At 36.8% G+C, this 24806-nt stretch overlaps 1 protein-coding gene across 1 annotated transcript in view; it reads left to right on the top strand.

Annotated features, from left to right (window-relative positions):
- The window catches only part of LOC149568040 (putative membrane protein At3g27390), a 133484-nt gene extending 109398 nt beyond the window's left edge, over positions 1–24086 (top strand). Inside the window, exon 10 of the mRNA XM_089821044.1 lies at positions 23323–24086. Coding sequence (XP_089677170.1) covers positions 23323–23512 — 190 coding nt within the window. The 3' untranslated portion in view covers positions 23513–24086. The remainder of the gene's footprint in view (positions 1–23322) is intronic.
- The last annotated feature ends 720 nt before the right edge of the window (positions 24087–24806 follow it).

Genomic DNA, 24806 nt, shown 5'->3' with positions numbered 1-24806 from the left:
AAATTAAACTTTGGATCTATTCTATCAAAGCATTCTATAAGCCTCTTTGGTAACTCGACATATAGAGTTACTTGATCATGGCTCAAAGTGACCATTGCATGATGCCACTATTTGTGAGTGACTCCTTCCAAGTGAAGTGTGGCAAATTTGATTGCCTCATCCTTTGACATCAGGTTAAGTTGGAAGTATGTGTTTGTCTTTTGTATCCATGCCGGTTCAGAGATTGATTTAGATCCATCAAAGGATGACAAATTTACATTCCCCATTTTTCATTGGAGGTTATCATTGTAGTGGCCATGTCTCCTAGAATATCTCATCCTTAAATCTACATAATGATTGAAAAGTAGTTTTGCTCCAAATCCGACATCAAACCAATCTTGCTTGAACTAGTCTTGCATTTACAAGAAAGTAGGCCCTTGTTCTCTGCATTGATCATGTGTTTGGGGAAATGTCAGCATTGTTGGCCATGTGTGGGAGCACTTTGTGTGAGGCCTCTCATTGACAAAATTATCACCTTGCTCATTGTGCCCTTCATCTATCCTTCTTTCGGCCAAAAGTCTAAGGGTTTCACCAATTTGTTGTCCCTTTGCCAATGCATCACCAAGTAGTAGTTGTCCTTTCATCCATCCTATCTGCTAATTGGGATCTTATCCACATCCAATGTTACCCAACACGCTGATCACCATCTTTGATACCACTGTAATGTATTGATGCCTTCTATCTGCTACGATCAGCACTACAATTCTGGTTGGTAATCAGCTCCGCATGCCAATGTGTTGAGCTAGATGGCACAATGATGACAACATTTATGTACGGTGATGGTGGAGTTCGTATGGTGATAAGGAACTTTCGTGCAACAATGATGTTAGAGTTTGAAACAAGAAGAAATTCATTCTATTGTGCATTTTCTTTTTATTGAATTTGTTGAAGGAGAATTTGAAACAAGGGTTTTAGATTTGAGCTTGGAGAATTGTAAATCCTCACAGTTTCAACAATATGAATTGGTGAGAGAACCAATGAATTGTGCAATTGAGAGAAGGTTTCAATCAGAGGCCAATACAAAGCTACAATGTATTAAATTCAGAGAATGTTAATTTCAGAATTTGTTGAAAATATTAACAAAAAATATTATGAGTTGATGCTAGCTATAGAGGGTGTGGCTTTGGGGGCAGTTTGAGCATCTTACTAGCAGTTGATATTTATAATTACCTGTCATAGCTCCTATTCCTCATGTGGGGGTTTGGGTATGAAGTGTTTGCAATTAAGGGTATATGATCTGCATGTAGGCTTTAAATACCCTTAGCCATATGCATAGGAAAATGTTGAAATTCCCTTGGGAACAATAAAATGAATTGCTGAAGAAAATATGCAACCACTTGGTTTGTTAGGTTTCCTATAGTCCTTTAGCCGAAGTTTTCAATTTTGCAAATAGATTCATTGTAAATAGTCAGAAATTAAATAAATAGCAAGGTCTATTGTGGTTTGTCTTTTGCAGAATTCAGAAATTAATTGAATGCATATATTTCAAAAAATAAAAAAAGTCTTCAAACTTGCAAAGATCAAACAAGAATTAGAGCTTGCATGCAAAGTGCTTGACAAAATGTCTAACATCCAAAATTGAAAGAAATCAAGTGTTTGCCAGAGTTGAAACTTACTGGGATTCTTATGATGGTATCAAAACTTGTACAAGTGTTTGACGAGATTTCAAACATTCACAATTAAAGCAAGTCTAGTGTTTGTTAGGGTTAGAACTCGTAGACATTCCTACAGTGTTATCAAAGTGGTTTCCTACCATCATGCGGGGTTTGGAAATCTTGAGTTCACACATTGATATTGAGTGATCAACACTCTTGCAGTTGTGTCAGTCATGGAAATAATTAGAAGATTAATTAGACAGGGAAATCATGAGAAGGTTGCACCACAAGATATAAGGGTGATGGAAGGAAAGAAGGGCTTAGCATGGTTAAGTAATATAACACTCTTCCTTAGTATGTAAAGAAAGATTTATCTTCTTACATTGTATGGACTTTTGTCCAAACCTATGCAATATGACTGGTTATGCAAAAAAACAATATCATAGGATAACTCGTGACCTGTTTGCAAGAAGAGTTGGTTCACGTGGTGACAGACAAATGGTGTCTAGTGGTAGAAAGGCGAGAATTGAGGAGGAAGTGGACACTAGAAACATGCAAGAAGCTGTTATCAGCATGGATAATAATTCTGATTTTTATGGTAGCAGACTTAGTATTGAGCCTACTCATGAGATAACAACCACTCTAGGTGTAAAAGCTGGTTGCATGGAGTTTCCTAGTGCAGAAACTCATGATTTTGGTGTTAGAAATGAGTTTTGTGATACAAATGTGGGCCGAAATCTAATTTTACAAATCAGACCTTGGAAAATGAATCAAAAAATGAATTTATTGGTAATAGGTGTCAAAATCGTGACTTAATTAACTTGCGGTTACATTGGAAGTGAAGGTAGGGGTAGAGATGGTCAAAATAGGAGCTTCCTCTTTACTAGTTGAGCCATCTTTTGAGGTACCTAGCAATGGTACCTTGGTTGATGATGTGTGTATTGATGATAGGAAACATGATGTCGATCTCAAGTTGAGCATTGTAGATACAACCTCCTTTCATAGTGTAGATTTTGATTTAGAGAGCTTGCACGAATGCCATGAATTTCAGAGACATCAAGTTGTTGGTCAATTATAAATTAATGATAGTATGATTGCCACACCCATTCAACATTTTGACGTTTCTTGCCAGATGTTAGTCACCTATGGTTGGAGCACATATGCGATAGATGAGCAATGTGATGCGAATCTTTTCCCTTACAAAGTTTCGTACACTATAAGAAGCCATCAAAACAATGAAGCAAACTATTTATAGTTATTGGCTGTCAGAGAATATCTTTTCATGTGGGGTTGCACTTGCTATGATGCAGTGAGGGGAAAGGAAGATGAGGTAGGTGAGCTCACCCATGAGTTGGGAGTGAGTATGGATTCATTGGAGGGAGCACTGTTGGCCTTTCATGAATTTTAGTCATAGATTGAGGAGCTTACTGTGGAGTTGGGTTAGGTAGAGTCTTCATCGACTATAAGAACAATCTTGTTCTTTACAATGAGGTAGTAATGACCCTATACACACAGGTTATAATTGTGAGTCGGTTGAGGATGCAACAACTCTTATGACAGTTGTAGGTGTAGATGATATAGTTGGGATGAGTGCAACTGTAGAGAGTAGTGGAGAACTACATGTTGCGTTAGGCTTTCCTATGGTTGTATCCATCATGGGAGTTGGTGATGACAAGTGAGATGACAGAGTTTATATTCAAAACCATGACAACCCTTGACCACGCTGGAAGCCTTTTATCAGAATTGCATAGGAGGAGAGCTCGTCACTACTTTTATTAACCGCACACAAAGGGTTTGGTGATGCATTAGTGTGGATTGGCTCTGAAATTGTGCCATCCTTCATGGGATGAGTATTTTCCATTTGTAGTAGATAGAGCCAATGGCTGCAAGTTGAACTCCTTGCACATTCAACACATCCATGGTTGTTTAGCAAATGACGTAGAGAGTTGTAGTGTTGCATACACCTTCTGTGATCTGTAGCGTCACATAGAAGATGGATGTAAGTTTAGTTTTCTTGGAACCCGAGTGATCTAAGGGTTAGTGTTGCAGTTACGGTTAGGTTTTGAAGTTGAGCTCAGTGTTGAGCAACAAAACTTTGAGGATATTCTTGGTGCGCTTATGTTTAGAGTTTGGGATCTTTCCAACACATCGAGATTTCAGAGAGAACTCATTGAGGAGGTTTTAGCGGTTTTACACAGTGAGGAGTGCCTATAGCTTTCCTTTTGATTCTCTTGTGCATGACCCCTTTCAGATGCACAATTTAGTTGTGCATGGGTTTCATAGTGTGTTTGACAACTTAATTTACGCAATTTGGGGAGCCTTTCAAGTTGCTTCCCTATGAGGGTTTACTCCCGCAACATCTAATATTAGATTTGTTTTAGTTTGACAGGTTTTGCAAGTTAGATTGGTGATGATGTTACAACAGCTAGTTGGTAATCATAGGGAAGTTACACAATTCTACCCTTGGGATCCGGTGAGCTGATGTGTTTTTTGTTTTTGAGATTTCTTGGAGACTAGCTATTTTAGGAAGGTTGGATTGTAAAGTCCCCTTTTTTGTGAGTGTCATCTTTCAGATGATCAACCTATTTCCTCATCCTTGTAGGCTAATGGAGTTGTTCAAAGGGTCTAGTTGGCGAAGTTGTAGGTCAGTTCCCATTCCAAAGGTCAAGGATGTTCAAAATTGTTTTTTGATTAAGCCAAATTGGCACACTTACTATTTATAGTGTCTATTTTGAGTATGTCAGAGTTTCTATCTTTAGTAGGGCACTTGGACATTTGGTAGCAGTATGGAGTGGTAGTGACATAAATGGAGCTTCTACTTTGGGACTTAGTATTTATAATAATTCAAATTATGGTCAAAGCTATTTTTGGAAAGGGTACCTAGACTCAAAGTATGTACAATGATTAACTTATTTCAGTTAGCTCAGTTTTAGGGACTTACTATTCAAGTTAGTGGATGTTAGAGAGGAACTCTTACTATTTTTAGTAAGGCAGTTGGTTGCACAATGGTTAACTCCTAGGTTGGCAGAATTGAGAAGTAATGAGCATCTTGAAATCAGGATGTTTTAATTATTAATAAAGTAATACTTTATTAATAATTAATTAAAAGTGCACATCTTTAAACATTATTTGACTTAATTATTAATAGGGGTAATTTATTGATTATAAAGTACATAAGGAATAATGTAAAGTGCCAATTTAAAGGGAGATATAAGTGATCATTAAAAATGAGTATTATTTTGTGGTGCACCAAATGGAGGGAAATATAATTAAAATATTAATCAAATATATCAAAAGCAAGCGTAATAAAAGCTACGTTTTTTACAAGTCATTAAAAGAGTGTTCAACAAGTTATTGGCTGATTGAGATTGAAAGTTATAAATGCTTTCAATGCAAGAATAAATTCATTCTATTGTGCATTTTCTTTTTATTGGATTTGTTGAATGAGAATTTGGAACAAAGGTTTCAGATTTGAGCTTGATAATTGTAAATTTTCATAGTTTCAGCACTTTGAATTGGTGAGAGATCCAATGAATTGTACAATTGAGAGATGGTTTCAATCAAAGGCCATCATAGAGCTCCAATGTACACAATTCAGTGAATGTTAATTTCAGAATTTGGTGAAGATACTGACAACAAATATCATTAATTGATGCCAGCTATAGAGGGCTTGGCTTTGAGGGTAGTTTGAGCATCTTACCAGCAGTCGATAGTAATAATTACCTGTTGTGGCTCCTATTCCTTACATGGGGGTTTGGGAATGAAGCGTTAGCAATTAAGGGGGGATATGATTTGCATTTATGTTTTCAATACCCTCAGCCGCATGCTTAGAAGATATCGAAATTCTCCTGCAAACAATAAGATGAATTGCTGAAGAAAATAAATAGACAGTGGTTTGTCAGGTTTCCTATATTCCTTTGCTATTAGTCAAAGTTTTCAATTTTGCACATAGATTCATTGTAAACAGTTAGAAATTGAATAAAAACCAAAGTCTATGGTGGTTTTTCTTTTGCAAAACTCAGAAATTAGTTTCATTTTTTTTTGACTTGGTCCAAAATCATTAAATGCATATATTTCAAGACAACCAAAAAAACAGTTTAGACTTGCAAAGGCTAAACAAGAACCAATTCTTGTATGAAAAGTATTTGACTAAATGTCAAACATCAGTAATTGAAAGAAATCTAGTGTGTGTCAGAGTTAGAATTCGCAAGGGTTCTTATAGTGGTATTGTTGCTTGCATGGAAAGTGTTTTGACAAAATGTCAAAGATTCACAATTGAAGCAAATCCAGTGTTTGTCTAGGTTAGAACTCATAGGGGTTTCTACAGCTCAATGCATAAAAGAGAAAAGGGAAAAAGGGTTATATTTTAGTTGGGATGGAAAGCACAATAAAGGACATGAATGTGTTGAGCATAAACTATTCTGCATTGAGGGTGCTTGTGAGAAACTAATGCATGAAGAAGAGGATGCAACTGGGGTAGAAGCCTCAAATATTGTGAACCTAGCCATCTCTTGTCATGCATTGTTAGGTGGTAGCAACCCACAAACGCTCAAGATAAATAGTTTCTTGAAATAGTAATAGGTAATTGTATTGATTGACTCAACAAGCATGCATAACCTCTACAACAAGAAATGGAAAAACAAATGAACTTATCTATGGAACCCTAGAATCCTAGATTATGATTTTGAAGGGGGTACCATCAATTCTTCAAGAAAATGCCTTAGTATTAAGTTCACCATGGGCTAATACATGATATATTGTCTCGTGTTTTCCATTTCCATGGTTAGAGAAAACATTGTTTTTGATCTCCAATGGCTCACTAATTTGAGAAAAGTAGAGATGAATTTCCTGGAACCTTTTCACGCTTTTCCTCTCAAAGGGTACAAAATATGAGCTAAGAGAATTGTATGTAAAGAATCCATAGATGGTAAGCTTACTACATATTTAAAAGTCACCTAAATAATGTGTAGATAGAGGTGTCTTTTAGTAATTAGCTATAATTTGAGGAAATTCCAAAATGATTGTTTCCAGAGAGTGATCATGGTCACACCCTTCAATTACCAAAGAGCCCACCACCATTCATCACTTCTCTCTTTCACGCACCCAATTAGTGGAGATTAGCTAAAAGCTATATTGGTTACTAGTAATAGCCATAGAGTCTTCCTCAAATATTGGACAATATATTCCCAAAAGAAGTTGATTAATATGGGTTTTCTAATGGTTCACAAAGGAGTAGTAATATAGCATACAAGTTGGCTACCTAAGTCAATAGAGTGACATATTGGCTTCCATACCTCTAGGGTTATATATTTTGTTATTTAAGTTGGCTTGGGTAATATTCAAGGCATACATAGGACATATATAGGAACTAGCCAGTGTTTGGTTAGTAGATTGTGAATTATGTGCTCATTAGAGATATCTGAGTTTTGGACCCTTGAAGCGGTTTGTATTGTACATTCTGATCAAGTATTTGCAGCATGCTTCCTATTATATTATGCTATTATGCAAGTTGTTTCATTACAAACCACATCATTTTCACTTTTTTGAAATCACAATTGCTTTCAGTAAAGTTCCTAGGCTTGGACTTGGTGAGTTTGACTTGGTAAAAAAACTTGGCAAAGTGAAAATGAGTTATTTAAGGATTTTGTAAGAATATGGCTCTGATAACATGTAAGAATTGGCCTAAGGCAATGGTTGTAATCTCAAGATCTAGAAGCTCAATAGATAGCACAAGAGAGATGGGCAAAATGATGATCAATTGATTAAGTCAATAATGATCAACAATACAATGTAGGATGCCCATTCAGATTCAAATATTTAGATGTGCCTGAATATATAGGCAATGCATGATAACTATAAGTGATAGTAGAGATAAGCTGTCAACAATGCAAGGTGTAATCACATGTCCACTAAAGGTGGATCATCCTCCATTATGCAATACAATATGTGCAACATATGCCACAATGTGAGGATGATAATGTGATAAGAACACAAAGGTGGAGCTCACAAACAATGAGGTGAAACAACAACTATGTGCAAGTAGATTTCTCCAACACCATGTGCTCAAATAGAATGCAAACTCCTAAGTGTCTCCATGACAACTAACTTGCAAATGCATTATCCTAAGTGAACTGAAGTAAAGTGTAATTAATAATATTTAATTACACCAACACCCCCTTTTAAATGCACTTTAGGGGAATGCACTTAAGCTTACAAAAGCTAGATGACAATGCAAGATGAGTCTCCACTACTAGGCCATTTTAGGTACCCATGTACAAACTATAGGTGCAAAAGATATGTCATACAATCTCTCATAAAGTAGAGAAAGAGTGAAAACCACATGGGAAAAACCCTTCCCCAAAAAGAGAGAAAAAATAAAGCAAGATGCATATATGTGTGGAGTAATCAAGACCCTCCTATTATGACATACATTATGCATATACAATAAGGAACCCCTCCATAGGAAGGAAATAAGGAGGCATGATATCCTCCCATTGTGAATAATCTTTTGCAAGTATGATGAGTGTTTGAAGAAAAAGGGCAGCTCAATGCCTGTAAACAATATTTCTCCCCTCGTGAAGAAGACACACCACGTGCAAATGCAAGAAGTCTTCCCATTGTGGATAGGAAGAAAAAAGGGGAATCCATATGAAGTATGACTCCTTTGAAGTCTGATGATGTATTGCTATGTCCTTGAATGATGAAGATGCCATGAACCAATCAGGATCAAGCCCATTAGAAGAAGGTGACAAACGAGGAACCAGTGGTAACTGATCTATTTAAGAATATGGTTCAAACTCCAAAGACAAAGATGCCTCCTCAAAAGAAGAAGTAAGAAGAGAAGTAGAAAAGCCTTCTCCCTCAATGTAGAATCTACACCCATGATAGATGCTTATGGATCAATGTAGAGGCTGCACGAAGAAGATTGAAGGATGTTCCTCCCTATACGAAGAAATGGTGCCATTGGTGTACAAAGAATCCTCCCCAATCAGTAGGAAGAACCCTCAAAGTATATGACGTCTCAGGACACTAAGTAGGAATCTCCAACACACGAGTATCATCTTACCATGCAATATGACATCTAAAGTGAAGTTTGAGACTCATGAATGTTAATCTCCAAAGACTCAAATGATTCTCTAAAGTGAAAGAGAGCTCCAAATGCTGTTAAGAAAGCATCTACAATTATGTCAAACTCGAAAGAAAGATTAAGTGGAGAATGATGAGGGTCAGAGTGTTCCCTCGCAACGACTGAAGAAGGATCATCCTCAATAAAGAGAAGAGGAATACCATCAATGTAGTCTTCCAAATCCTTAATTTAGGACTCCATAAACAAACCTGCAATGTCTATCAAGAAGTCATCCCAAGGAGCCGTAACTAGATGTCAAGGAATGTCTTGCTGCACTAAATCACCTGAATCCATGACTGTGTGATTGCAAGTATCATGATGAACAATAATAGCTGTGATCTCAACTGGAGAAGTAGGAGATGCAATAGGATGCTTTGTAGCATCAAGACTCTCATCAAATACAAGTTCTATGATGAATTCTAATGTATCATCATCATAAGGAATATTATCTACATCAGCAAGTGGAATGAGACAATCTGCAAATGGATCAGCTAGTATTGGAGAAATGTTTGGATCCCCAAAATGTTCCCAAATAGTATTCCAAACTGGATGAAGGGAATATTTCTTCCCGATCTTCGAGTAGGCTTGATGATATCTCATGGAAGAGTCTCAAACCAATCAAGCCTCTAATATGATAATTTTTAACCATCCAAACCTGTCTCTTACACTCTACCTTTGGCTCAAGTATGAGTCCATAAAGATGAGGCAAGATATTATACCATCTACAATGTGTGATAATTCCTTTTTCCCATAATGCATAAATATTCTTACTTAACTGTATGACAACAGGATGTATTGCCACCATGGTTACATCAATAATTTCTTCCAAAATCCAATGAAATAAATTACACCCCCCCAAAAATAGATGATTTTGGCACTTCATTTATAATGCGAGTACAATTTCCACTTGCTCAATTTGGCCAAAGTGGACTTCTGATTTTAACAATTACAACAACAAATATGGAGCAATAATAGACTCAATACAATTAGGACACAAATCATTAAAGGATCTACAAAGTACAAGTACCCAATAGGCCAAAATGAGACCAAATTCTGAAAGTACTATATCCACTTTTAATTTTTCCAAATTGATACCAGATTTGGAAATTAGACAAAAATTTATGCACTTAAAAAAATAGACCTTGAAAATGTGTCTGTACGAGCCCGAACAAAGCCTCTGAAGTTGTAAAAATCGAGATTTGCAATTTTTAGAAAAATTCAAGACCAGAGATTAAAAAACAAACTGCATCGATGTGTACATGATGAAATTCTACCCCAAAACAAAAAAACAATTGCTTGAAAGGAGTCAGGATGAGTGAGATATCGTTGTTTCAAAATCATCTCTATAATTATTATTTTTAAATCACTGTCATTGCACCTCCAAAATTCAGATGACTCTAGATTTGGCCTTTTATGTCTGATTTGGATAAAACAAAAGTCAATTAGGGGTTTTTGGACCTTCTAAATGTGATGCCAACATCTGATTTGCACCAACAATCTCCAATCTTGACCTGCAACTAAATTCTCTGTAATGGCTGTGTAATGAAATGCTCCTTTGGCTCTGATACCATGTAAGAATATGACTTTGATACCATGTAAGAATTTTCCTAAGGCAATGAATGTAATTTCAAGATCTAGAAGCTCAAAAGATAGCACAAGAGAGATAGGCAAAATGATGATGAATTGATTAAGGCAATAATGATCAACAATACATTATCGAATGCCCACTCAGATTCAAATATTTCAATGTGCCTAAATATTTCGGTAATGCATGATAACTAGGAGTGTTATAGACACAAGCTATCAACAATGCAAGGTGTAATCACATGTCCACTAAAGGTAGATCATCCTTGATTGTGCAATAAAGTATGTGCAACAATGTGAGGATGATAATGTAATAAGAACCCAAAGGTGGAGCTCACAAACAACAAGGTGTGAGACAACAACTATGTGCAAGTGGATTTCTCCTCAATATATGCTCAAATAGAATGTGAACTCCTAGGTGTCTACTTGACAACTAATATGTAAATGCATTATCTTAAGTAAACTTAAGTATAATTAGTAATATTTAATTACACTAAGAGATTTAAAACCTGTCTTGTGCACCCTTTATTGAATAAAGCTCTAAGATGCAATAACATCATCAAATAGAAGCTAATGTGATCACATACACAAGTATGTATCAATTACACAAGTATTAACACAAATTGCAGTTGAAGGAAATAACAAACTTGGAGATGTATAATGTAATAAATATTGAGTGTATATAATCCATGGCATCAAATGTTCCAAACATATAGTAAAACAAAAACTAGATTATGGCTCAGCCTTAGCCTTAGAGAGTTGCTTGCCTCGTACAAAGGCATCTAATGTAGGACTTGGATGAATGAACAACCATAGTTTGTGCACGTGAAATGCCACTCTGACCAACATGAGTTGTTGCTATGCCTCTGTATGGTCGTGCTCTGTCCTCCTCTACCATGGCTATAACCTCAGCCTCTCTATCTACTCAGTCAATCTACTCAAGGTCCTTTTCAATAAAGATAGGATCTATAGACTCAGTGATCCACTCGGATTTTGGATTGACCTCCTCTAGCCTGATCAGAGTGGAGTCATTGTTTGAAATCTATCTCATTATAAGGTGAAGGTTGTAATGAACAAATGCTAGGCCTATAATAATCAGCTTTTGGATTTGATTGTGTTTGTGTTTATATCATCAACATTTTGGATCTAAACAACCATAGTTTGTGCACGTGAAATGCCACTCTGACCAATATGAGCTGTGCTTGTGCCTATGTCTGGTCATGTTCTATCCTCCTCTACCATGGCTATAGCCTCAGCCTCTCTATCTACCTGGTCAATCTATTCAAGGTCCTTTCCAATAAAGATAGGATCTATCGACTTAGTGATCCACTCAAATTTTGGATTGACCTCCTCTAGCCTGATCAGAGTGGGTTCATTGTCCAAAATGTGTCTTATTATAAGACGAAGGTTGTAATGAACAAATGCTGGGCCTATAATGATCAGCTTTTGGATTCGATTGTGTTTGTGTTTATATCATCAACGTTTTGGATCACACTTTGTGATCCACAAACTTCTACAGCTCTGGTTCTCTTTCATCGTGATGATGGATCACATAGTGTGGTTCGAAAGGTTGATGCTAAAAATACAAACACAATTGAAACCAAAAGCTGATCATAATTATTCTAATGGACTTTGGAAATGTGATGCTTTTGGTAAATACTAGACCATTCAACCTCTCCATAGAAAATGTATTGCGCTATTTGGAGTGAAGTGATTAAACATGCTCTAGTTGCACTCAAAATCCAAAGCACTGCTTGGCTGGCTCAATAGTGGATAACAATTCTTTGAAGGTTCGATGTTTTGGCACCAAAGTTAGCCCCATTCATTTGAGATAAGGAAAAAGATCAGTCTCATTTCCTACTTTAAGATGAAATTATAAAATCAAATTATGCCCTTAACATATATTCTTATTTGGCTGCAATTTTGTACGATTGACTTTGCACATTTGACTACCAAACAACTACCCGTGTGCATTATCGAATGTCTCTATCTCATAGATTGTAGTTCTGATATTTGTATCACTAGTAGACATCCGATATAACACTGAATAAAGCCTAGAAGAACCTTCTCATCCACCTTGAAATCACAACGATAATGGTATGTTGGATTGACGTAATAAATGACTACATAGTGTTGTGAGGTTTTTACACCATCGCCCCAAAATTTTGGGGACCCCCTTTTTTTCAATTGCCTTAGCAATTTTCGGTCTAGAGGTTTCAAATTTGAAGATTTCACGTCTTGGACACCTTCAGGGCCAGTGGGGAGAGGGTTAGATTTATTTTCACTCGGTTTCAACTTGATTTTCCAGAGCCACCAATTTCATCCTTAGGCCGAACAAATTTTAAAAGAGCAACACTTGGTAGGATAAAATTCTAAATTTTGCACTTAGACATTTTCTTTTGAAAATTTGGATATAATTGTATAAATTTGGATAATTTTCAAAAAATGTAATTTTTTGTTAAATTTGGTCTTTTGGAAAATCTTAATTTTTTTTTTTGGTGAAGAAAATTATTTTTTGTGATGGTGAAATAAAATTGCAAAATCGATTTTTGGCTCTAGAAGAAATTTTATTTTATTTTTGTCAAAAATAAATTTATTGGCATAGCAAAATCGATTTGGGTAAAAATTGCAAAAAAAATGGCTTTAATAGATAAAAATTGCCTTGAAAACTTTTTGCCTTTAATGAAATTGGTAATTTAATATTGAAAAAATGGCTTTTGGTTAGCCAAAATCCAAATTTAATGACGTATTAATTACTAAACCCCCATTAAATGGAAATATTTAACACCCTCAAGGCATTATTTAATTTCCGTTTGCAATTTAGAACTAATTGGCAATTTTAAAAGGCAATTTTCATCATGGCAAAATTAATTTTGGTTAATTATTTAATTGTGGGCCATAATTATTTGTTTTTCTTTCTCCCAGGGTCTAAGAAGAAAGTTGGGTATAAGAGGAGGCCTCTCTCCCATTTCTTCCTCACTTCTCACTTCTCCTTCTCAAGGTGTTGGTGATTTTGCAAGAGCAGCTCTGCACTCTTCTTGCTTGGCGAAATTTGTGGGAGCCGAAATTTGTGGAGGGCGAAATTTGTGGAAGATAAAATTCTGATTTTTTCAAGAGGCTGCGATTTTTGCCCTAGGTTGGGTAATTTTATTTGGAGGTGAATTGCATGATAAATTTCTGATTTGCAAGGGATTTGAAGTTCTTAAAGTCATATCCTAGACTCCGAAAAGTCGCTGTAAGATTATTGGTTAAGGTGAATTTTCATCATCTAGAGTTGCAAGGGGAGCTGACATCCATCTTTCGCTCTAGTCTAAGGATTGCTCCTCTTGGTTCTTCTTGCCTTCTGGTCCACCACTCTACCATCCTGTAATAGGGCGATGAGCATGGAGGATGGTAGTGCAAGTAAGAATCCCAAGCAGGCAAACACTGAGAAAGACAAAGAGGATATGATGCCCAAAACACCCTTCTTGAAAATGAGGCGAATAATCGATACCAATGGTGGTACAATAAAAGGATATACAAAAGGCAGTTGCACATCACAACCCAAGCGTCAACACTTCTTTTTCAACCATGATGAGCAATGTTGAGGCGGCACTTGATTTTGAGGATATCAGAGAAGAGGATGTCAATGAAATAGATTTTGGATCGAGGTTGGGTGAGTTAGGAAAGGTTGCTATCAAGAAGAAGCATTTGGGCATCCTTTCCTCTCTCAATGCTTTTATTGGATTTGCAAAAGAATATGAGAAGGATCATGAAAGGATACTACAAGCAGCAAGCAGGGTGGCGAAGTCAGTGGAACTCAAGGCGAAGCGCACACCTTGTCCTCCTATGGAAGAAGTTAACGAAAGGCTAGCTAAGTTCATTGCCTTAGCTAAGAAGATGAAAGAAAAGGGAAGAGTTATATTAGATCATTTGATGTAATCCCGAGTGGCAATTTCCCTTTCTTTTAGAATAGGACAAGTGTCTATTTTTTATTGGCCACCATTTTGGTGCCTTCTCATTAGTTGCCACTTTTTGCACTTTTTTCATTGGTCCATTGATGAGGTGGCGGCTTCTCATTGGCCGATGGGGTGGCAACCCTAATTAGGATTTTGAGGATCCAATCTAGATCATGGATCTTGTTTTGATCTCCACCGTCCGTTGTATTTCTGGCCCCTATAAAAGGCCATTTACTCTCATTTGTAAAGGAGTTGGAGAAATTGTTGCGAAGATAATACCAAAATTGCTCTCTTTTTCATTGTTGTGATTTGCATGTTGATTAAGAACATTGGGTATTATTGCATGTTTTCTACTCCCACTTAACTTAGATTTCCTTTCAAGTTGTTAAAGTTGGTTTCATTTCAAGTTGCTAAGTAGGAGTGAAGTAGATGGATAGTTGTATGGTAGCAGTGGTAAATGTTTGATGGGGATCAATACTAGACCACTAGCATCCTAGTGGCTGGTTGGGAAGCTTTGTGTGGTAAGCTAGTTTATTATTCCTTTGAATCATTGCACCTGTGGAAGTGAGGCCGCTGGTCAGCTCTCATTAGGTTCGATCCCCGTCCATTTGCTAACCTTCCATTCATAGGAGTAGGAGTAGAATAGTGAGTAGTTGGGTAGTCGAAGCTTAGAGAGGGAAGTTAGGAGTAGTTCAAGCATTAGAGCACATCCATTCACCTCCCATAACCATCGCTTTCCCATCAACATCATCCCTGGCAGACACATCCTTCATCACCACCACCATCAACATTATCTGCTTTCGCACATTTCACAAACCGAGCCACCATCACCTTCATCCGACCAAAGTCCAAGTCATCCTTGAAAGAATAGCGTAAGGCCGCCTACGTGATTACCAACAAATCACATCGATAAAACTGAGCAATATCCAACGGTGTAAGGAACATTGGAGCTATTGCTTATGTCTTCATGAGTAATAACTTTTCAAGAGAGGAGTTGCATGTTTGATATCCCATATTGAATATTCAAATCCTAATATGTTATGTAAGTGATACAAAACTCGCATCAACACATAGATGGGCTTGTAAAGTCGGGGGTGCCATCTCCTATAAATTTTCACCCAAATGGGATAATACTTACTCTCGTCTCCATATAAAGATCCAATGGCCTCCTTGGCCCTATTCATGCCCTCATATATGTAGCTCGTAGTGGGCTTCTCCCACCATCAATCTGTAGGAGATCTATCAGGGGCTCGGTGATTTGCAAATATTGTGAAATATTGACAATTAAGTGTGAAAGAAAACAAGAAAAATTTCAAACGAAAGAAAATTACGAATATAATTTAAAGTAAAACATAATGTAGAATTATAAAAAAATTACCTGCATGATATCTGCATAAGGGTTCTAGAAACTCGACTCATTAAAAATGCAATCCCCCACATCAATCCCTACAATGGTCGCAACATAGTTTGAGGAAGTGCACCCTTCATCAAAGAGCATCCGCTGCAATGTTGCCTTTAATTGCGTCAAGGATTTTAATGTGGTTAAATTTGAGGCAAATCTTGTGATTCTAGTATGAACCAACTCCTTTTGCTTCATATATTGCCTTATTTTTCTAAGGACCAATGCATGATCATAGATAAACTTGCAAATATTTTTGGACTTCATCAACACAAGTCTTGACCCATTCAAGCTTGCCAATACCCTCCAATACAGGGTCAAGGCAATGGGCCACACAAAAAATGCTCAGGTGTCTCTCTATCAAACGTTCACTTGTAGAAACGTAATTTGCTACATTGTTTGTCTCCACTTCTACATTTTCTTCGCCCACCTCACCTATGACTTCCTCAATAGCCTAAGTATGTGGTATTTCAACACGTGAGGAAGCATTAATAGATTTAAGAAACATGTTGGTACCTGAAAATAAACCAAAACCAATGATCAATCAATAAAACACAAATTAGAAAATCCAAATATTAATCACTAGATCAAATTCAAATTAATCAATGCATTTAGGGAAGTAGAATGATCAATCAATTCCACATGAAACAAAATAATATAGGAGTGTCTTATCCAGACAGGTTCAGGACCAGGGTTTCTCGAACCCTATCTAGAGGATCATTGGGGTGAAGTAGGGTTGTCCTCTCTCTTCCACCTTATTTGGCATTTACATTGAGGAGCTTGGGGACTTCCTTTAGGATTTCTTGCTCCTTGATGACGGATGCTATTTGCATCAGATTTTGATCTCCATTCAACTATTTGCAGTTGATGTGGTTCTTATGGTCTCCTGCCAGGAGGGTCTCTAGCCACTTCTTGATGGTTTGGCTTCCTTTTGTGATTTGCAATGGTTGTGAACTTGGGCAAGAGTCGGGTCATGATAGTCTTCAACTGCTTGAAGACCTCACATCTCCGCTTCCATTTTTAGGGTGAGGAGATTGAGGTTGCATCCTCCACTTACCTAGGGGTCAAGTTCTTTGGACCCTATTTGTGTATAAGACTTGCCATGCTTCCCTGTGTTAATAAGGGTTTTGGTTCCCTTGTTATGGTTGAGAGACAATGCTTCAGACACTACTCCTTAGTTAGACTGACCATGCTTTATGGCTCTATTGTTTGGGGACCCTCTCTCTTATAGTCGGATTGGGTTGTAGTCGAGAGAGTTCAAATCCTACATCTTCAAATCTGGTGCCATCACTCTACTCCTTAAAATGCCATTTTGACTGAGTTTGGGGCCCAATTTTTCAGGCTCAGGGCCATCTTTGATCTAGTTTAGTTTCTTCGTCATCTTTGAGGGTTTGTTGACTCGGTTGAGGGTCGTCACAAATACTCTTATCTAGCGTATTGCTCCTCTGAGGTAGTTGTAGGCTTTGATTCTGTTGGCAGGGCTTGTTGCTGGTACACCCAACCATCTGCCTTGTTGGGTTTGAGATGGATCGTCTTTCCCCCTTCTAGTTCTCCTTGGATGCCCCCAACTCACCTCCTTCCTTCCCAACAGGAGTTGAATGAGCAAGTCAGACTCAACATTTATAAATAATACATTATCACAACATTGAGTAACTACGCAAGGGGGCATCGTCTAAGGGTTTGCCTTTTATGTTGAGTACGATATGGATATTTAGAATGGGATTATTGTGCACCCTCATTACATTACTCATCGTTGGACTCATGCCCTCCGCATTTTGTTAGGTTTTTTTAGAGTGGGGTCCAATTGGCTCTGTATTCAGACAGACCGTCAGATTGACAGAGAGGACTGAAGTTGTCACCTTTGTCCTATGGGGGATGTGAAAACTGAGACACTTTATTTTCCATTTTCTCATCTACTATGAGATCAAAGGGGGAGGTTCTACTCCTTATTTAGAGAGCACAAGTCCCATTCTTCTTTTTTCAAGTACAACGATTAGCGATGTCTTGCACTTTACCTCTTGTAGGCCATGTGGCTTCGAGATCACACCTTGCAGCTCCAGTTCACATCGACATAAGTACCGGATGAGCTTATCACCTCCTCCACATTTGTCTTTGGCTTGGGGCACAAAGCAAAGTTTTGGTCCTCTTATTTTGAGACACATGAGATGTGTGAGATCTCGAAAAGGTTACACTTGACAGTGATACACCACTTCCAACGCTTCCCTAAGATGGCTTGGGACCCACTCTTGCCCCAACCTTATCCTTTGGTTTTGGACTACTTCTCGTTAGCTTAGAGAGCTGCTTGTTCTTTGTTAGGTTCTTTTGGGCTCTTGCTCGTTCTTTCTTGCTTACTCTTTCCCCAGACACTGTTTGTTCTTTGTTGTACTTCTTCCAGTCCCCTAGACCCTCTCGTGGTCTCTTGTTGTTCATTAATAAATTTATCTTATCTTATTCCTCTTATCAATCCAACCATTGGACATGATGGTGCAACCCTTTTTGCTTCAAAACACATGCCAACCTAATTCAACTTTTATATCATCAACCATTTCTTACAAAAGTAGGCCACTTAACTCATTATCAACAGGGGCTTTACACCTTACCCCATAAACGATTACGATATCTATCATGCTTTTGCCCATAAGGAGACTTGTCGCAAATATTTTAAATAAATGTGTTGTAAAATTGTAAAAATACATTAGACAAAGCAAACTATAAATTTTAAATTTAAAACAATCTAATATAGAAGCATTACCTGGCTGCAAGAAATGGAATGTTGCAAAAGTACCAAAACTTGCAAATTGTTCTTTTTGCGGCATCATGTAACTCCTCAACTGAGGCTTGTGAACTAGAGTAATTTGTAGCACAAAATATGCATCCGACCTAGTTTTCTGAATTATAGGACCAAAGCTCATAATGCCACTAGAAGGAGCAAAAGCACTAGCAGAAGCATTGGAATGTAATGAAGGCAAGGAAGAACTCTTGCCACGACAACCTACGAATGCGACTGAACAAGACCTAGTACTCACTAACTCCTCCCTTTGTTTTTTTTGTTCATTTCCTTTACTTCAAATGTTTCTAGTGCTACATAGCATGCATGAACAACCTTGGGAGGTGCTATTTTACATGGCTCAATATCATGGCCATGTATCTTGACAAGATGTTATTTATATCTATTGATGCCAGCATGATTAATTTCTTTACAATATCTACATTTAACTTTTCCTATTCTTCTTTTAGGAAAATCTTCAATATATATCCAAACTTCATTCTTTTGAGGGCTGTAAACTAGAGTAGTGTGTTTCACAAAATATGAAACCAACCTAGATTTTCAAACTCTAGGGCCAAAGCTAAGAGTGCCACTAGAAGGAGTAGAAGTAGAGGCACTAGCACTAGCACTAGCAAAAGCACTGGGATGGAATAGAGGCATGGAAGAACCCTTTCCAGCACAACCTGCGAATTCGGCTGAACAAGAATCAATGCTCGCCAACTCCTTTTGCTTCTTCTTCATTTCCTTTACTTCAAATACTTTTTAGTGCCACATAGCATGCACAAACAACCTTGGGAGGTGCTAATTTACATGGTTCAATATCATGGCCATGTATCTTGGCAAGATGGTATTTATATCGATTGATGCCACCGTGATTAATTTCTTTACAATATTTACATTTAACTTTTTCTTTTCTTCTTTTAGTAAAATCTTTGCTATATATCCAAGCCTCATCCTTTTGACCTGGTTTCTTAGCCTTAGGTTTAGGTGTAGGAGTTGACATTAGGAAAAAATATGGTTTTCAAAACCTCATGGCTGCTGCAACAAAACAATATTACAATGAAATAGCCTCATCCCTTTGACCTGTTTTCTTAGCCTTAGTTTTAGGTGTAAGAGTAGACATTAGGAAAAAAACATGGTTTTCAAAACCTCAAGGCTGAACAAGAATCAATGCTCGCCAACTCCTTTTGCTTCTTCTTCATTTCCTTTACTTCAAATACTTTTTAGTGCCTCATAGCATGCACAAACAACCTTGGGAGGTGCTAATTTACATGGTTCAATATCATGGCCATGTATCTTGGCAAGATGGTATTTATATCGATTGATGCCACCGTGATTAATTTCTTTACAATATTTACATTTAACTTTTTCTTTTCTTCTTTTAGGAAAATCTTTGCTATATATCCAAGCCTCATCCTTTTGACCTGGTTTCTTAGCCTTAGGTTTAGGTGTAGGAGTTGACATTAGGAAAAAATATGGTTTTCAAAACCTCATGGCTGCTGCAACAAAACAATATTACAATGAAATAGCCTCATCCCTTTGACCTGTTTTCTTAGCCTTAGTTTTAGGTGTAAGAGTAGACATGAGGAAAAAAACATGGTTTTCAAAACCTCAAGGCTGGTGCAACAAAACAATATTAAGGGGTTTTCCAATGACTGGTTCATAAGGCACAACACTTGGTGAAGGTTTTGCAAATGGGGTTTTAAGTAGAGTAGGTTTAACCATGGAGGGAACTCCATGGTTAAGCACGCGTGAGCTGGAGTAGTACTGGGATGGGTGACCTCTTGGGAAGTCCTGGTGCTTCACCGCTATGAGCATCACCTAGATCTAGTGAGTGCTAAGTGTTCCATTTATTCTCATGAGAGATGGATTCATGTGTGAATCACTACTCATGATACATGGGTCAATGAGTTTGACTTAAAAACTACCCAGTTAAATTTTAATAGCAATATCACAATTTGACTTGTTGTGGAAAATATCTCCAACTAATCAATTGATGAGCTTTCTAATGAATGGTTCAAAAGGCACAACACTTGGTGAAGGTTCTGCAAATGGGGTTGCAAGCAGAGAGTGGGTTTAACCTTGGAATGAACTCCATAGTTAAGTACGCTCGAGCTGGAGTAGTATTGGGATGGGTGACCTCTTGGGAAGTCCCGATGCTTCACCTCTGTGAGCATCACCTAGATTCAATGAGTGCTAAGTGTTCCATTTGTTCTCATGAGAGATGGATTCATGTGTGAATCACTACTCATGATACATGGGTCAATGAGTTTGACCTCAGCTACCAGATTCTGCTATTTAGGCTTGGGTCCTGGTACTGGTATAGTTTTGGTACTGGTTCTTCTTGGGTACTTCACAGGTTCTTTGTGGGTCCTTTTGTGAAGGACCTACAGTGGACCTGGGCACCTAGGAAGTACCCCAAGGCAGGGGGTCAGTTTATGTATGTAATTCTGATTTGTTCATCAGCATGTTCTTTCTATCAGCTTTAGATACTGTCTTGCAACAGTTTGGTAATATTATTCAAGCCAAATTTGTTCTATGTGATGCCCATCGTTTATGATAGTAGTGAACAGCAATCTATTTCGATTCATTTGAAGGTCAGGGATTGATATTTTTTCATTTGTAGATCTAAGGACATGACTGTTGATAGATTTGTAAAAGCCAGCCAATAGTTATGTTTGTTGATCATGTTCATATTGATGTCAATTGCCAATGCATGTAAATCTGAAACTGTATCAGTATTACAATTAATTTATTTATAACTTTATTGGCCATTATGAATTTACAAGTATCACTCTTCATTTATATTTGTAACTTCAATGTTTTAACATACATACATGCATACATATACGGACGAACCCAAACCCGCAAGGGAGGAAAATTGTCGTACCCACGTACCCGAATCTCGTATCCGTACCCGAACCGGAACCCGAATCGGCAACTTAGAGTTTGACTCAAAAACTACACAGTTAAATCCTAATAGCAATATCACAATTTGACTTGCTGTGGAAAATATCTCCTACTTATTCTTGCATTGTGTTTCGTAAACTAATACAAAAAGTAGGGTTTGCTAATTATTCTCATTGAAGTTTGAATTGGAAAGTTTTTAAAACAAACTAAAGATTCTTTACAAAAAGCATCAGAAAAATCCGTAAAATCTCACTCTAACAACAAATTTGAAATGAGATGAAAGCTCTTTGAAATTGTTGGTATGGAATCTTTGATGCACCAAATTCAAGTATTTTGCTGCCCTTATGATTTGTTGAAGATTTTTTGCTCTTCCCCCTTGCTGGTTGCACTCCTATTTCTTCTCAGCGCACTCTGTTTTCTTGCCAATAGAATGAAATGAGGTGATTTAAAGGATTGCAAAGACCAAATAGAGAAAATAAACAACTTAAAACTTTTACATTTTTATATTTGTTCATTGCAAAACTCTTGTTGTGCTGGCCGAGCCCCGTCATCAGGACTTGCTGGGTCTAGTTTGGTCTCACCGACTCGCGAGTGTGGGTGTCACTGCCCAGACTCATCCACATCCGAGTTCTGGTTCCTGGGACTCATCCAGGGTAACCTTGCCTAAAACTTGCCGAGTCTGGGGAAGTTTGTGTGAGTGTAGGAACTCTGGTAAGCAGTATTGAAAAATCTGAAATGAAATTGTCAAAGTTGACACTTAAGTCAAATACTGAAGAAATTATTGAATGAAAAGGACAATTGCAAAATTCTGAGTAGAAAGCAAAATTATTATTTTAAAATTTCCAAATTTTACACAAGTTTTATGATCCTCTTTCTATACCAGGTGGGCATTAAATTTTCACCAAAATGCTGCAAATATTTCCAAAACACAATAGCCCAAAACATTTTAAATGTCTCATAGTAACCCAGCCAACACAACCCTAAAAAGATATAGGTTTGGATGGGTATTACCTCTAAATTGGCAGGGACAAACTATTTCTTAACAATACAACTTAACAACACAGTCAAATTTAGTTGCGAAGTGGGCAAATATTGTCAAGAAGTCCAAGAAATTTTAAATGGCAACTAATCTTTTTGCTAGAGTATTTCAATGCCCCAAGTCCAAAGTTCCCCAGGTCTCAAAACATGCCACTAATTTGTCCAAATTTCGTGGCATCAGCAAACTCAGCATCCCCATGCAGTTAATGGCAGTGTCACCACAGTTACTTTACAGATGGTTTACTACCCTGATTAACCACTTAATATTAATAAACGTCTATCTTATGGGGCATTAATTGTGAATGTTGATCTAAGGGATATTATTATTTCTGCAAAATCTCATTCAGAAGGCCTTGTTTTAAGTCTTCCAGAAAAAACTATTAGGAGTTAAATGACAGTGTAATTCTCAAAAATCAGTCTCTGATGGAGTGTACTAGGTTGCATCAATGAGCAGTTCTCTGCAGTTTTGGATGTTTAAGGACAGGTTGCAGAGTGGTATGTCCACATGGTCAATACAACTTGTTCATAGCTTTACGGCGACCATGTTGAAATGCCATTCTTTCATCTTCAGTTTACATGGTCTAGAACTTTTGTTTCAGTTTTGGTATTTTTTTGGTGGAATTTTTTTCTTTTTGTGCATTTGGTTAGTTTCTATCTTTGTATGGAGACCTCAAATTCATTTCAAAGACAGGTTGCAGAGTGGTATGTCGACATGGTCAATACAACTTGTTCATAGCTTTACAGTGACCATGTTGACATGTCATTCTTTCATCTTCAGTTTACATGGTCTAGAACTTTTGTTTCAGTTTTGGTATCTTTTTGAAGGAATTTTTTTCTTTTTGTGCATTTGGTTAGTTTCTATCTTTGTATGGAGACCTCAAATCCATTTCAGATTGGTGATCTGCTGCTTGAATGCTTTCCTACAGGTTACAGGGGATTGCAAAGCTAATTTCAAGATTACCCACCTTTAGGCGCCGATTTCAGGATGTGGTGAGGACTTTGAATGTGGAAGCACAGTCAAGGGCAAGCAGCAGTATACATAGTTCAATATCAACCCAAGAGGGTAGCATTTCCAATTCCGATTTGAAACCCGGGAATTACATAGGTAGATTATAACTAATTCACCCAAAGATCAGGACCAGTAAAAGCTTTAAGTTCAGAAAGAAAAGAAAACATCTGATGAGGTATAAGACTTGGATGGCATTTATAATGACCTCACTGTTGTAACTTCATTTTCCTTGATTCCAACTTGATTCTGTATTTCAATAAACAGCAAAGATTGTTTTAATAGAGTAACTATATTTTCTTGAATCTTGGGGGGCTAAATAATTTTCTTACAATATTCTTGAATTTTGTGGAAGAGAACCCAGATATTTGTGATGGCAAACACATTTGTAAACATTATTCATCTTCTGAGCGAAGAACATTTGATGCTGAAACATGTGATTCCAAAATGTAACTCACAATATGTAACTCATAAATTATTGTCAACTATCTCTATGCAAACGTTTATGCTATATGTTTCCAAGAAGAGACATTCTTGGATAGCATGTAAATAGAGGTGGGTCAGTCATGTCAGGATGAAGTATATGCCTGAAGGCTACACATGTATATTAATTTCTTTACTTGGTTATCTGTAATGAATTTTAAGAATGTTGAACAATATCACAAGTGAATTCGTTTGATTTTCTGAGAGGTGAAAATGGCTATTTTGGCCTCCAAATTCTTTGTTTCAATTTCTTGAAACATTTGACACCTTTCTATGGAAGTCATGATGTTTATTCGAATTGTAACTCGAGGTCACGTAGTTTGATTAAGCACCTTTCACGGGGTGGGAATGTTGATTAAGATCTTGTATACTGTTTTTCCTAAAGCTCCCTTTCTAATCTTTTAAATTAATAGTGTGTTGGTATGTTAATTGATTATTTAGAGCAGTTCACGTTTAACATTTGTTACTTGTTTATTGTTAATTTCACCAGGAATATAAATTTAGTGAAATTTGTGTTTGTTTCAAAGTGATGGCATGCATTATTTTTTCTTTTGGTTTAACCATCTTTATTTTAATTGTTTGGTTAGACATTTGTTTATATGAAAAGGTATTATTTGATAGGAAGTTATTAATTAATTTTCATATTTTTATTTTCTTAACTTCATTGCTAAATAGTATTTGAAAATAAATACTTCATTCCTTTTTATATATTATTGAGATTAATTAGCCTAGTAATTATTTTAACAACTAATTTAGGTAAAATTATTTTAACAACTAATTTAGACAAAATTATTTTAACAACTAATTTAGATAAAATTATTTAAACAACTAACTTAAATATAATTATTTTAACAATTAACTTTAATTTTTTTTTAACAACTACTTTAAATAAAAAAAATTTTAACAACTAATTTAGATAAA

Source organism: Cupressus sempervirens, chromosome 3 (assembly GCF_028749045.1).
Source record: "Cupressus sempervirens isolate cs-2001-9-10 chromosome 3, ASM2874904v1, whole genome shotgun sequence".
Classification (NCBI taxonomy): domain Eukaryota; kingdom Viridiplantae; phylum Streptophyta; class Pinopsida; order Cupressales; family Cupressaceae; genus Cupressus; species Cupressus sempervirens.
Note: the sequence above shows the minus strand (reverse complement) of the source record. Positions and strands in the feature narration are given on the sequence as shown.